Source organism: Papaver somniferum, chromosome 11 (assembly GCF_003573695.1).
Source record: "Papaver somniferum cultivar HN1 chromosome 11, ASM357369v1, whole genome shotgun sequence".
Classification (NCBI taxonomy): Eukaryota; Viridiplantae; Streptophyta; class Magnoliopsida; order Ranunculales; family Papaveraceae; genus Papaver; species Papaver somniferum.
Window position 1 is genome coordinate 138750472 of NC_039368.1, and position 15637 is coordinate 138766108.

A 15637-nucleotide genomic window follows, 5' to 3' on the forward strand; every position below is an offset into this window, starting at 1 on the left:
AATCTTCATCAAAATCATAAACCTACCAATATTGTTCATATTATCCTCAATGTCATCTCATATTATGTCGGAATCTACACCTAAGTACTGAACCTGTCAGATATTTTTGACATGGTTATAATGACATAATCTTGACATGGTGGCACCTTTTTCTCTAAAACATCTAAACGACGATTAATTTGAACCTAAGATTTCCGTGACATGTTCTTTATATAAAATTATACAATCCTACCAAAAATGAGAGTATTTCGAAATACAGAACTTTGGATTTTGATCTTATGAAGGTTCAAAAGAAACACACTTTTGTTCAAAAGAACACACTTGTGTGTCACCTTTTTCTCTAAAACATCTAAACAACGATTAATTTAAAGCTAAGATTTAGGTGACATGTTCCTTATATAAAAATATACAATCCTACCAAAAATGAAAGTATTTCGAAACACATAACTTTGGATTTTGGTCTTATGAAGGTTCAAAAGAAACACACTTTTGTTTAAAAGAACATAGTTGTATGTCACCTTTTTCTCTAAAACATCAAAACAACAATTAATTTGAAGCTAAGATTTCCGTGGCATGTTTCTTATATAAAAATATATAGTCCTACCAAAAATGAAAGTATTTCGAAATACCGAAATTTGGATTTTGGTCTTATGAAGGTTCAAAAGAAACACACTTTTGTTCAAAAGAAACACACCTGTATCAATACGTATGAGAATCCATAACCAATTTTCCACCGTTCAAAAACCTCCACAATCCGTATGAGCGAGGATCAATCTGCACCGTCCAAAATTTTATACAAAAACCAAAAAATCTTCTCCTCTCACTTTCCTCTTTCTCTTCTTTCCTTTCTCTTTCTCGGTTGTTTTCCTCTCTAACTCCGCCTCAACCAAAACCTTATCTCGTAACAAAATTTCCAAATCAAGGCCTAAAAAAAATCCTTCACATATATTGCTCACAGTGGTTGCATCTCTTAATCTTGCCAGTTTCAGTTTGATTTTAATTTCGAATATCAGTTTCAATGTTTCATATTATCAATTTCACGTACTAGGGTTTCATGAAAAATGGTTTTGGGTTTTTATTTTAAGGTTTCATACTAAGATTTTGGTACTGATTTTTCTCTAATTCTCCTTTTTTTCAGGGTTAGTTTGGAAGTCCATTTGGAGGAGTCGATGTGTTCAAAGGTTTGTGAATCTACCTCTGAATCTCTTGCTAGTTTTTGATTTTGTGATTTTTGAATTTTTTTTTACCTTTTTAATACAACTTGTTTTCTGTGTGATTTGCACTAGGATATTTGAATCTTCTGTGCTTTTTGTGTAATTTTTGAGGAATTTTTTTTTAGGGGTTTCCGTTTGTCTAAAAAATAGGTTATTTGGTTTTGATCTCTGTTTAGGGGTTCTTGTTTTGTTTTTGAAAAGGGGATTTATACTTTTTGACCTTGGTTAGAGTGATAGTTTATCCTTTTATGGTTAACTAGCACTTCATAAATAGTATTGATATGGGTTTTGTTGTGTTTTGTATGTTTGAACTTTGCTTAAATTTTCATTCAGGGGTTAGTCTGGATTTGTTTTTTTGTTCTTTTTTGTGGGATTTAGAAACATGGTGTTTGCTTAGAATACATATTCTATGGATTGTATCTTACTATTGTCTGAGAGGTTTGAGGCTGTAAACCATGTCCTAATAGAGGTGGCTCTTACTGGTTCACCATGATGCAAAGCAAAAAGCATTACCCAGCAGATATTTAACTCAAAGCTGTAGGGAAGAGTCAGTTAAGTTCTCCCTTTTAGATTACTTACTTCCAATAGGACCAAGTGCTTGCAATTCTTAAAAGGCTGGAAGTTATTTGAGAAGGTGGTCATAAGAAGAAGCAAATGTGTAAGAACTAGGTTCTGCAATCTTTCCCTGTTATTTATACCCTTGAAGTAATGTATCTGTAGTTTTTAATTTCTAGTTTGTCCCACATGTTATTTCAGGAACCTGTGTTTCATGTTACAAAACAAGTAGCAGCTAAGAAGGAAAAACCAGAATCTTGCTGCTCTAAATCGGATTTGATAGTGATTCCGAGAAAGTGAGTACCTTTTCTTTTTGTGGGTTTGTTTATTTTGCATTTAAAAGATGTTATGTTTGAGAAAAGTTTGTCTCTTAGCTACTGCTATATCTAAAAAGGTTGCAGCTCCTTTAACTATGAATGGAAATTTCAAGAAGAAAACGAATCAAGTACTGATGATAGTTCAGATGATTCAAGCTCTGAGGATGTGAGTTATTTTGTACCATTTGTAATATTATATAATAAGTTCAGTTTTCATTAGAACTATAGTCATTTGAAAGTGTTCTATTTTTATTATTGGTTTTATTGGGTTGGTTGATTGATTGATAAAAAGAAAATCCATTGATGCAGCAGCCAGTTGCAAAGAAAGTTGCTCCTTGCACCAGCAACAAAGAAGCAAGAATCCAGTGATGATGACTGTTCAGATAACTCATAAGGGTCACATAGTAAGTAGCTGGTGTAGTAATTTGAAAGTATCATGAGTTTTTGTATGCTGGGTTACGTATTTTGTATGCTAATACATATCAATACTTGTTCTAATGTAGGCACAAATGAGGGAACAATCTGGGTACTTAGATGAGAATAGTAAGCAACAGTCCATTACTCATGAAATCTATGTAATTGTATTACCTACATGACGACATTAACTTGTAAGAACTATAAGAAATAGTCATTGACATGTGTTCTAGTTTCGTGTGAATGCATTATGAGAATGTATGTGGTGATTGACAACACTGAGAAGAGTCTAGTGTATTTATATCCATCTTTATGTGTATGTTGTATCAGATAAGGATAAGACTACACCTAACTTCTTAAAACAACTGTGCAGGTACTAGAAACATCATCACCTAGTGCTATTCTGATGCCCATACACGATCAAGATTTGAATCCAAGCTTTGAATCCTTGCGTTATTACAACTACAGCAAGAGGAACCAGTTCACAATGTCAATGAAGAAGTCCTCTTGCAAGTACAATTGAAACACCAGCACTGAGCACATCTTTAAGCTAGGGGTAGAGGTAATTTCGACTGATGATGTTGGAATACCAGTAGATATAAAGCAGTATAGCATCTTTCTAGTATATGGCACATGAACTAAATCATTTTTTTAACACCTGAATGTCTTATATGTGTTTCAACCATTCAATTTGGTGAATGATTACACTGTAAATTGTTCCTGAATGTATTATAGTTTCAGAAATAAGAATGGTTACAGTAAGTTGTAGTGTCAAAATTTGAATTTGAAAATATGGATGGCCTGAAATTCCCAGGTGACCTGAAAGTGCCAGTATTTTTTTATTAAAATCTAACGAATTCCTAACGTAGAAAATGAGTTAGACTATTTTGAAAAACAAGACACATGTCATTTCTTTATTAGTCACTTGAACTGTTATACAGAGGGTTAGCAAACATTATAACACAATCTCTACATTACAAGTAATTATGAAGTATAAAATGTCAATAGTTAGGAAAAAAATTGTAATGAAATGCATGTGTTAGCCTATTTAAGTTTCCTAATGAACTAAAAGCGTTACATAAAATACTAACACATTATATAACTGGCTATGGATAACCATTTTTCTTAGTTAGGGAAATTAGCTCTAATTTTTTTGTAACACTTTTCTTCTATAAGGAAATCCTTGATTTGGTGTAGTGTATATATGGTGACCAAAAAAATATTCCTCCCTAAACACTAGATTTGTAGACAAAATTTTATTGGTCACATAAAATTTTTCACTAAACGTGTGTTTTGTTGTAGTGTAACCCAGTGAAGAAGGTGTGGACCTTTTCCAAATAAGGGTATAAGCGTCTATAAAACCTTGAAAGGGTATTATCTGTCAAATCATTTAAGGGTGGCATTTTCGGAAGATGGTTTCCAGAAGGGGCTATTTTAGTGAATTAAAGGATGAATGCAATCCATATTCAAAATAATTTAAAATCATAGGGAAACACATACGTACCATGATCTAATAGTTCCTGCTCCGTTAAACGTTATTGGTGAAATCACAGTGTGATGAACACCATATTTCCCTTTTCCGCTTTGGTCATGTAATTTAAACTCAAGCGTTGCCCTAACTTCCTTAAGGCTTACTGGTTAAAGGAACACCGATATGTACTCCTGGCTATCTTGAGTATTCCCGTCTGGATTAAAAAGTATAACCCAATCATGACCACCAACTGTAAATCTGCGACTGCTCATGTATTTACCAACTCCAATTTCCTTTGCCTGTTTGCCGGAGAAAAACCTTTTATCTTATACTCATGAGAACCATTCACTGTCTCATAAGACTCAGAGGATAAAATATTGTGATTAGTCTTAGAAGACTCCGAAGATAAAATATTGTGACTAGTCGTCTTAGACTTTGAAAATATCGGCCACATTGGGGCCATGATCGATCTTAAAATATTCTTGACACTAACTTAGAATGTAGGTCAGTAGCGTGAAACAAAGAAGAAAAAGATAGTAAACGCAGGGGATTTTTGTACAGAAAATTCAGTATTGATTCTAGACTTGGCTCCTCCTTTTATTGGAAAACAATTAATACAAGTATAATTCCTAAGAAAATTCTAATTTCTTTCCTGGGTAGGAAAACAATAGAACTTCGACTCCTAGAAAAAGTCTAATTACCTGATTTAAAATCTATGTATTTCTAATCCTAATACACCTGGTATATGGTCTAAATCCGAAGTTGAGCTAACGATAACATTTTTGCATTCATGCATAGTTCTATTGAACTTCAATAACTTCAAGAGACGTGTAGAGGCTCATGGTTTCTCAAACTAGCTAGGTATCTGCAGCTCACTCTTCCATATTATATTTTAAGTTTATTAAGGGATATTAACAGTGTAAGACCATTATCCTCAACATTCCATATTATATTTTAAGTTTATTAAGGGGATATTAACAGTGTGGGACCATTATCCTCAACACGCTCCCTCACGTGTAGCCTCGTTGGGTCTAACACGTGGACCTACGTTGTGTGGTGGTTGTTGGGCCTACTCACACACGGGCCTATCTCTGATACCATGTTAGAATACGGGCATCCAACTCAAAACCAATTGGCAATGAATGGAGAGGCCCTAATAGATTATAAACTGCAGGATCTTAAATAACCCAACCATGTGGGACTAATAATCTCAACAAGCCCTCTCAATTGTATCCTCGGCGGGTCTTACAAACACGTGGACAATTAAATCGGGTGACACGGAGTAAAGGTGCGGTCAACTGACTCGACACAAATAGCCTGTTCTGATACCAAATTAAAGTCTGCAGGCATCCAACTCAAAACCAATTGACAATGAGTGGAGTGGCCCTTCCATATTATTTTTTAAATTTATTAAGGGGATATGAACAGTGTAGGACTATTATCCTAACATGGACATTGGCACCGAGGATGGCCACAATTTGGGTCAAAAGAAATTTTGTTAAAAATAATAAGACATATTTAAGCCAAACCTCTCTTACAAGGGTCTGACAAACTTACTTGAAAACCTATTTTCTTTTTCCTCATGAATTAAATCACATCACGGGGAAGTTATAATAAATTGTTGTAGTTGTAGAAAATCCTTTAACTACACTTCAATTAACCTAATCGTTTATCTATGTGATCATTATGCGATATTATCTCACTCATAAAATGTTCTCAAATCCTTTATTAGATTAATGGAAACTTACAATGATACTTTTTAGTTTAAACTCATTTTCTCTCTCTTACAATCTCACTTCCAATATTTATGTTCCAACTCCCTTACAAGATAACTGCTCTCTCCCTTATATAGGGATTTACATAGTGGATGACAGCTAAGAATTCCTTTATTTTCGGGATCTCTGTGCGACATATTCGCTCATATACAATCGATCATCTTCGCATATCTTATATCTTCGCATAACTTCTCACACTTTACTCGTGACTTTGCTGACATCATCTGATGTGACATCTCAATTTGTTGTGTGCGATATTCCTCGCCAATGTTGTATTATTCACTTCGCGTAGTTATTAATATGTGTGATATTTAACTCATACATTTGCCTCTTCTCATGTCGCTTGTTTCTTCAAAATGAGCGATATGAGAAATTCTTCATTTTCAAATCGCGCATGCTTATCTTTTTACATTTTATTTTATCGACAATTATCCGGATTTCAATCTCTTCTCTGCACATGTTGATTTTTTTCCTTTTTTACCGGCTTGAACCATCTCCAACCGGTAACTCCTTTTCACCTATTTAAGGATTTTATTCACAAGATTTTCTTCACTCATCATTCATTTTCTCTCTCTTAACCTTCATCTGCTTCTTCACAGTTTTGTTGTCGCTGTATTGATTTCTTCTGCTATTGTTCTTCTACCATGAATCCCGAATCAAGGTTCGTTTCTTTCATTGATTTTAACCATTACTTGTTATTATTATTATATGGTTTGATTCCCATACTTTCGCAGAAAAATTAGTGCTCTTCGAATTACACAAAGGTCTGATTCTTCTTCAAGGGAAAATAAAGAAACGCAAAAGAAGAAACCCAGTACCGAGAATGAACCTCAAAACAAGGAATCTCACAAGAGGAAGGCTTCGCACAGTAAAGAAGTAAGAAATACTCTACTGTTTCTAAACAATATTGTTGCCTCTATTTCTTATCTTCTTTATTGTCGCAGGCTTCTGATGCTGAAATACTTGATGGTAAAAAACCAAAAGTTAAAAAGTCTCGCAATCCTGTTACTCTCTCTTCAAATCTTTCTATTTTAAATTTTAGCGCTGTAGATGTTACTCCTGTATCTCCAGTTCAACCTTCGCACACTGATTCTCCTACCACTCCAACAAAAAGTCAAATTCCTGAGAAAGATGTTTATGTTACTCATACATTTTCCCAAGGTTTTGAGAAGAATGTTCCTTCTACCCATTCGCCAACAAATCCTCTTATGGATGAGAATACTTATATTTCATATGAAGAGATTTTTAAGAATACTCCTCCTATTGTATTTGTAAATCCGTCGCATATAATTTTTTCTTCACCCCCTGTTGCCTCTGCGAGTCCTTCGCATATAATTTTTCCTTCACCCATTAGTTCTAGTTTTCACCCAAACCTTTCTCAAGATAAATCCAACCTTCCAACAACTTCTACTATTTCCCATTCTTTTTCCTTATTGGATTCTCTTCCTTTGAATAAGAAAGGTGTGGATAGCGTAACATTGGCTACTCAAACTCTTCCCGATGTTATCAACTCTGCCCAATCTTTGACCGATGATCCTTTCAAACTTCGCTCATGTACTTCCTTAAGTCAGCTTCTTCGGGGATTTCCTTTTGATAAGGCTTCGTGAGATGAGGTCATTTCTCGAATTGATCCGAGTTTCCATGTCGCTCTAGATGTTTTGGTAATTATCCTTCGTACCTTAACTTTTATCTTCTTTAGTGACATTTCCAAGTACTAATCCTTATCTTTTTCTTTTTAAGAATCTCATCGTCGTATGATGCTGGCTGAAAAGCATTTTGAATCTAGTTGTTCTCAATTGGAACTATTGCAGAAAAATATTTTTTTGGAAAAGGAGATCCAAAGATTGAGAGGAGAACTTCAAATTTCAAATTTCGAGGTTGAAAGTCTTCGTAGTGAAAATCAAAAGGTTAGAGGTATTTATTTTTATCTTTGAACTATTTACCATATTCTTTATTCCTTCGCATACGTTCATTTTTGTAAATTTCTTCGTGCATTTGTTAAGATTTAAACCAGAAGCGAACGAATGACAGATATGAATTTCAATTCCTTGGTGAAGAAACCCAAGCGAATAACGCGAAGTTGCAATCTCAATTAGATCAATTAGATAGCCAATATTCACATACACTTGATCAGATTAACCATCTTTCCCATGAAAATGATTGTCTTGCACAAAAAATTGATTTCCTTAACGATCAAATATCCTATTTTTCTAAATTTTCACGTGATGCTGACTTACTTCATCAAACCTTATCAGAAGAAAACCATACCCTTTCTAAGGAGAAACTATCTTTCTTGAAGAAAGAAGCAATGTTTTCGCATTAATATTCAACTCTTCATGACATAAACGAAAACCAAGCGCGATCTCTTTGTATGCTGAAGGAGCAATATGAAACTTCACTTAAAGATTTAAGCTCTCGAAATGAGAAACTAATTCAGAATAATATAAATCTTTCCGTGAAGGAGAATCAATTTCAAGAACAATATAGTCAATTGAGGGACTCTTATGACGTTCTTAGGAAAAAGAACAAATCTCTTTCTTTTAGAGAAAAGAAAATTCGCTCTCGTCTCAGTGGTTTAGTTGGTGATGGATTTGACAAAGCTATGGAAAGCATGAAGGACAATACCCTTGCTTTTTCCAAATTCTTCCAAGGTAGTCAGCTAGAGTTGACCGCCTTATAATGATTTCTCAACATCTTTTCGCACAATAGTAATTTTCATCCATATTTGTAATTATTTATATCTTTTTTGTAGATTCTTAGAAGTCGCTCCAGTCTACTATTGCTCAACTGAATTCTGAATTTTCTAAAGCTCGCAAAGAATGTGCAAATCTGAAACTATCTCGTGGTAACCTTGAGCTCTCTCTTTCTGCGTCTCGAAACAGATGTTATCTTGCTTCTTTTGTTGGTCGCAGACATAATTTCCAGACAGATGTAGAATGTTAGCCTTCAAACTTAGCATTCTACATTGGTCGCAGACATAATTTCCAATTATGAAGATCATTTGTTGTTCTTTGATCTTCATTTAGAATTTTTAAGAATAACTTTATGTTATCTTGCTTCTTTTGTTGATGTTTCGCAGAAAAAGAAAAGGAATATCAAAAGAGAGTTTCAGAGCTAGAAACTCGCTTAACTACTAAGGAAGAAGAATTATCCACTCGTAACTCAAAATATCTGCAATTGAAGTAAAATTGGTTTAACTTGGTCCAAAATAACAGTAATGATGCTAATCGTTCTCGCGAGGCTGCTGTTAAAAGAGTTTGTTTCGAGAATGGTATTCCTTTGTCGAAATACAGCTTTCCAGCGATTCCTGAAAATGTACCCATTCCTGATATCCAAGTTACTGATGAAGAAGAAGATTCTGAAGAAGAAATTAGTGATTCTAAGTCTGAGCGAAATGAGAGAGACGAAAATTTATGTCTTCTTCTTGTTGTAACGTACTTGTGAATTCTTGTAAATTCAGTTTTCATCCTTTTAATATGATTCTTCTTTCTTCCGCTTCATACGCATATAAGGCTATCAAAATGCAGCAAATAATACTTCCTTTGCATTACCATTCTTGCCTCTTGTTATCTGTCATATCTTTGATAGACCAAATATAATTGCTATCCCTTATCCAAAATTTCTCTTGGTGCGAACATATTTGAAACTTTTTTAGGAATAACTCTTTTCATGTATTATCTATGAGGTCTTATTTGTGCCTTCCTATGTAAAGGTCTTATGCTGCCTCTTTTTATGTGTGACAAAATCGCAGGCAGTCTTTACACCATAATGTATTAACCCATTGATCTCGTCTTATCATTTACTCTTTGTATTATTTCCTCTTCAGGTTAATTCGCATAAATATCACAAGTCTTAATACTCATATGAATTATAAGTCTTTTGACATTTACTTTTGACACAATTCAGCTCCCTATTGGGGGGTGGCGTCCTTATCTCCCCCCTGATTGGCCATTCAAGGAAGTTTACCTTTATTCGGTTAAGATTATGGCTCTTCCCATCCGTCTTTTCAACAACCAGTTGATTTCGCAATCTCACATACACTACCTATAAGGTTTATGGAAGCAAGATTGAACCCTAATTGGGGTATCTTCGGACCGAGTGCATCATAGTCAGGAGTTGTCAAGAGTGGCAAGGTACGCTCCAGACGTACCGGGCACTCTTGACTCAACCGTGTACCTCGGCGCCCTGATCGAGTTTCTGCACTCCTTAGGAGAGCCTTTCTCACCTTAGACTCGCAGTCTAAGATTAATATCTTAGACTGAAAATTTAAGGTATCTCTCCTGGATGGGCATCATCGTTTAATTCTCACCCCAAATTATCTCCACAACTCAAGTTCCGGGGCCGGTGTAGCCTTCCCTTGAGCCATGCCTTCTAGGTCTTTCCAATTATGACGTGCGTTGGGTCTTACTATTTTGCCTCTTGCATATGAGCGAACTAGGGTGCACGCCATATTTGGATTCCTAGCCAATCTGATAATAAATATCATTTATTGTAGCCTTTTATAAAGGTATTATTTCTCTTTTTATTAACTTCTTAGCGAAACATTCGCGGTACATTTTTGTTCAAAAATATGAACTTTTAAAACTTCAATTGTGTGTTCATGCGAATTAATTCGCATGTAACTATGGATAATATTTCTTCAAGAATTGTGTATTCCAAGGGCGGTCCAACTTACGACCTGTATTTCGTCCTTCGGGATCCATTAATCCATAAGCTCCCTCTCCAACTATTAGTTTTATTATATAAGGTCCATCCCATCTTTTCTCCAATTTTCCATCTTTTCCTCTTTGATAAACTGGAATTTCGCGTAGCACTAATTCGCCTGGTTTGAGTTCTGTTATTTTAACTCGCTTATTGTATTCTCGAGCTAGTCTTTTTTGATAATTTTCCATATGCTGCAGAGCGATTTCTCGTACTTCCTCAAAATCATCCAGCTTTGTTAAAATCAAGTCTGCACTTAAATTCTTTTCCCAAGATTCTCTTTTTGTGGTAGGGATGATCACTTCTGTTGGTAGCACTGCCTCTACTCCATACGTCAGACAAAAGGGCGACATTCCCGTTGCTTTTCCCCTTGTTGTTCTGTAAGCCTATGCTATATTATGCACTTGTTCGCACCATCCTTTATTGTGCCCTTCTAATTTTTTCTTCAGGTTGTCTGTGATTTTTTTGTTCGTAGCTTCTACTTGTCCGTTACTTTGAGGATACAAAGGAGTAGATTTGCCACTTTGAATTTTGAACGCATTGAGTAGCATTGTTATGTTCTCGCCTTCAAACTGCTTCCCATTATCGGACACCAATTGTGCAGGAATACCAGATCTGCATATGATATTTTCAAAAATGAATTTAAATATGTCCTTATCTCGAATGTGTTGAACCGCCTTCACTTCTGCCCATTTAATGAAATAGTCAGTTGCGACTATTAAGAATATTTTTGTCCTGTTGCCGGTATAAATGGTCCGAAAATATCTATTCCCCATTTCCCAAAGGGCCACACATTTGTCGATGTATTAAGCATAGCCCCAGGTGCATGTATCTTCTTGCCATGACGTTGACATTCTTCGCATCTCTTCGAAACTTGTTTTGCATCTTCATGCATATATTGCCAGTAATAGCCTGTATTTTTGCTCTATATACAAGTGATCTTCCTCCACTATGGTTGCCAGCATCGCCATAGTGTAATGCCTTTAAAATTTCAATCCCCTCCGTTCGCGTAAGACATCTAAGTGAAGGTCCAAGAAATGACCTCCTATAAAGAACTTCATCCCTTAATTCATAATTTGTCGCACGGGTCTTTAATTTATGTTCTTCTAATCTTTTCCTCGGCAATTCTCCCTTCTCTAGATAAGAGTGTATTTCAGTTCTCCAATCCTTTTCTTCGCTCACATTTTCTTCTTGTGTATCATCTACGATCATCACATCTGTTTGCATTTCTTCGCTCTTTTCTATATATGGTAACAAAAGTTTGTATTTTTATATCTCTTGCAACTGGATCTACTAGCATTGATGGTATGAATGCCAATGCATCCGCGAGCCTGTTTTCTTTTCTCCCTATGTGTGTCCAACTTATTTTTGGAATTTTCATCACTAAATCCATAACCAATTTCCTATATTTTTGTAAGAATGGTTCATTAGTGCTATATGTTCCTTCTATCTGACGAATTACCAATTAAGAATCGCTAGTTATTCACGCATCCTCAATTTTCATTTCAATTGCTAATCTTAGTGCATGAACAACTGCTTCGTATTCAGTTTCATTATTTATGGATGCAAAGTCTAATCTGAAAGAATAAGCCATTTTCGTGCCCGTTGGTGATATGAATACAATACCAATCCCATTGCCTTCTCCATTGGAGGATCCATCCACCAAATTTTCCCATCGGTTTGAGTTTCGCTCAGTTAATAAATCATTAGGTTTCCCTTGTTCATCATCCACGTCCATCATTTCTTCTACATATTCATCTTCTTTATCGAAAATTCTGCAAGAAACTCTGCAATAACTTGAGATTTTGGTGAAGATAAAATTTCATAGTCGATCTCATAATTTCCTAACTGTGCATTCCACCTTTCTATTCTCCCCGATCTCTTCGAATTCTTCATTGCATTTTCGATTGGTATTCTTGTTAATACTTTGACTTTATGAGCTTGAAAATAAATGCGAAGCTTGAATGATGCATATACCGATGCGAGAATCATTTTTTCGATTTTCGAATAATTTTTCTCTGCAAAGTTGTAGGTTTTGCTTATGTAATATATTGGTTTCTCCACACCTTCCTCCGATCGTAATAATACTGCACTTAATGTGTGGGATGTTGACGCTAAGTACAATAATAATTCTTCTCCTTGTTTCTCCTTTTGCATGATGGATAAATTTACCAGATAATATGTTATGCTTTGTAATTCTTTACCACATTCCACTGTCCATTCAAATTTAGCTTCCTTTTTTAGTATATTGAAAAAGTATTTGCACTTGTCCGAGGATCTCGCAATAAATCTTTCCAACGATGCTATTAATCCGTTCAATTTTTGAATATCGTTGACTGTTGCAGGTTGTGGCATATCTCTGATTGCTTGAACTTTTTCTGGATCCACTTGTATTCCCTCGTTGGATATAATATAGCCTAAGAATTTTCCTGATGATACACCAATTATACATTTTTCTGGATTAACCTTAATATTGAATGTTCGCATTTGCTCAAATATTTCTCGCAAATCATCAACATGGTATTTCTCCTCTTTGATTTTAATCAACATATCATCCACATAAACTTCCAGTGTTCTATGGATCCATTTTTCAAATACTTGTTGTACCATTCTATGATATGTCGCACCGGCATTCTTCAATCCAAACGACATTTTCTTGTAACAATATAAACCTCTTGGTGCGAAGAAAGCAGTGTGTTCTTGATCTTCTTCAGCTAATGGAATCTGATTATAGCCCTTGTACCCATCTAACATCGTTACTTTATCATTTCCTGACGCAAATTCCACCATTTTGGGTATGTCGGGTAGAGGGAAGCTATGTTTCGGACACGCTTTATTTAGATCTGTAAAATCTATACAGATCCTAATCCCGTTGTTCTTTTTAGGTACCACTACCATGTTTGCTATCCACTACGGATATTTTGCTTCTCTTATAATTCCTGCATCCAGCATCTTTTGTAACTCTTCTTCAATTTTAGGATGATAATCAGTTGCAATTTTCCTTATCCTTTGTTTGAATGGTTTTGCATTCTTCTTAATGTCTAACTTATGACATGTGACAGATGGATCTATTCCCGGCATTTCATCCATACTCCATGCGAAAATATCACTATATGATCGCAGAATATTTATTGTTTTTCTTCTTCTTCTTTGCTCATTTTGGTTCTGATTCTTAATATTTTTGGTTCTTCTTCAGTTCCTATATTTATTTCTTTTGTTGGTTCTGCTGCGGTAAAGTTCGACCTTGGTTCACCCATAGGTGTTGGTTCCTTAATTCGTCACCTTCTTGAGTTAGTTCTTCACCTGATATTCATTTTCCTTCTTTTTCCCTTATCATGTATATTCGGAACTTCTCTTCTTTTCTTTGCTCTTTCGCTTTTCTCCATCTATCCCTTCATTTCTTCGCTCGTCCTTCATAATTTCGCACATCTATTTTATTTCACATGTTCACAGCCTTTATATCTCCTCTAATTTCACCTATACTGCTTGGAATTGGAAATATGATACATTGATGTAATGTTGACGAAACTGCCTTTAGCCCATGTACCCATGGTCGCCCTAACAACATGTTGTATGGTGATTCAGTGTCAACCACGCACAGTGTTATTTTTCTTTCAATTTCTCCCAGTAGTATTCGCATAACAATTTCTCCTTTTGGCTTTGTAATTGCTCTATTGAATCCATGAATATTATACGATGCAGGTGTCATTTATTCATCTCTGTATCCCATTGCTTTAAATGTGCGATAAAATAATATATCAACTGCACTTCCTATATCTATCAATGTTTTATTTATTTCCCATCCTTCAAATGTCCTCTGTTGTGCAATAATGTTTTCTCGCTCGACTGTAACTATGATTACCAACGGATCTGTTCACTGTAAATCTTCTTCTTGAATTTCATCTGCAGCAAATGATATTTGCACCTTTTCCCAATCTTGTAATGGTAACTCTGCCTTTATTGTTTCAATTTTCTTTCCTTCATAATTTCTTTTATGGATTTTCCCGATTATTGTTGCTTGGAAATCTGCCTCAGAGATTGATACCTTAGTTATGTTATGACACTGTATACCTCTGCCTCTTTCTCGAATTTGTATGATTCTTGCTGTCTTCATTATATATATATATATATATGTTATGACACCTAATGACCATATATATATATATATATAACCATCACCTCCTCCCACCACCACCACCCACCACCGTCGATTACCACCACCACCTCCGATTACAACCACCACCAACCACCGATTACCACTGTCACCGCCCACCACCGCCGATTACCACCACCACCTCCGGTTGTCACCACTACCAACCACCGATTACCACCACCACCTCCTCCAACCACCACCACCACCGCTTATTTAAGAAATGTAACAACATCAATGCAATTACAATTAAGTTCTGTTACATGATAATTTTATCGAGTATAAAGGACGCCAGCCGCAGCCTGATTCTGCTATGGGATCACTCCGGAGGTATTTTCCAACAAACCCTTCACTTTAATTTGATTTTGATTGCTTCAATCGAATAGAAATCATCAAAATAGGATTTTAGTATGAGTTACAGAGCCATGTTCGGTTAGGTCGATTTTCCAAAAAACCCTAGTTTACTAACCGAACTTCTTGAAAATGAAGAACACGAAGAACAGTTCGGTTCTATTGGATTTAAAACTAAGTCACCGAACTCTCTGTTCGGTTGGTTCGAAAAAATTTTAAAACTACAAAGTAACCGAACTCCACCCTTAGAACTGAAAAAGAAAAAACAAATCCAGTCTAACCGAACTGTGTTGTTGTGGCCACTATCTTGAGTTCCAAAATAACCGAACTTAGCCAATAGAGTTCGGTTTTTCACAATTTTTTTTAAAACTACAAAGTAACTGAACTTAGCAAATATATTTCGGTTGATTCGCAAAAAATACAAACCGAACTCCTTGTATTAGAACAACAGAAGTCCATAAGTTCGGTTCCTTTGCAAAATAAGCATCTCACCGAACTTTAGTTTACGAAAATAATGAGAAGTGCACAAGTTCGGTTCGTTCGCAAAAATGTTAAGTTTTCTTTGTAACCGAACTCTACCTTTAAAACTTCGTAACCGAACTCTACCTAATTCGCCAAGAAATAAATTTCGTAGTAACCGAACGTTTGCGTAATTGCATATATGCATATATAAGCCCAGTTCGGTTGAT

The 15637-nt window shown here is 35.4% G+C and overlaps 1 protein-coding gene across 1 annotated transcript; it reads right to left on the reverse strand.

The window, feature by feature from the left end:
- Positions 1 to 10833: 10833 nt before the first annotated feature.
- Positions 10834 to 11674, reverse strand: LOC113325326. The gene is made up of 2 exons (XM_026573525.1): positions 11350 to 11674; positions 10834 to 11132 (listed from the first exon to the last, which is right to left on the reverse strand). Exons 1-2 carry the CDS (start codon positions 11672 to 11674, stop codon positions 10834 to 10836), a joined length of 624 nt encoding a protein of 207 aa, XP_026429310.1.
- Between the last annotated feature and the right edge of the window lie 3963 nt (positions 11675 to 15637).

Bases quoted from the DNA above. Each gene is read 5' to 3' on its own strand.
- LOC113325326 (XM_026573525.1), bottom strand. From the start codon at position 11,674: ATGCAAACAGATGTGATGATCGTAGATGATACACAAGAAGAAAATGTG. The intron at 11,133-11,349 runs GCAATATATGCA...TTAAATGGGCAG, and splicing joins AAAAATACAGGCTATTACTG to AAGTGAAGGCGGTTCAACAC.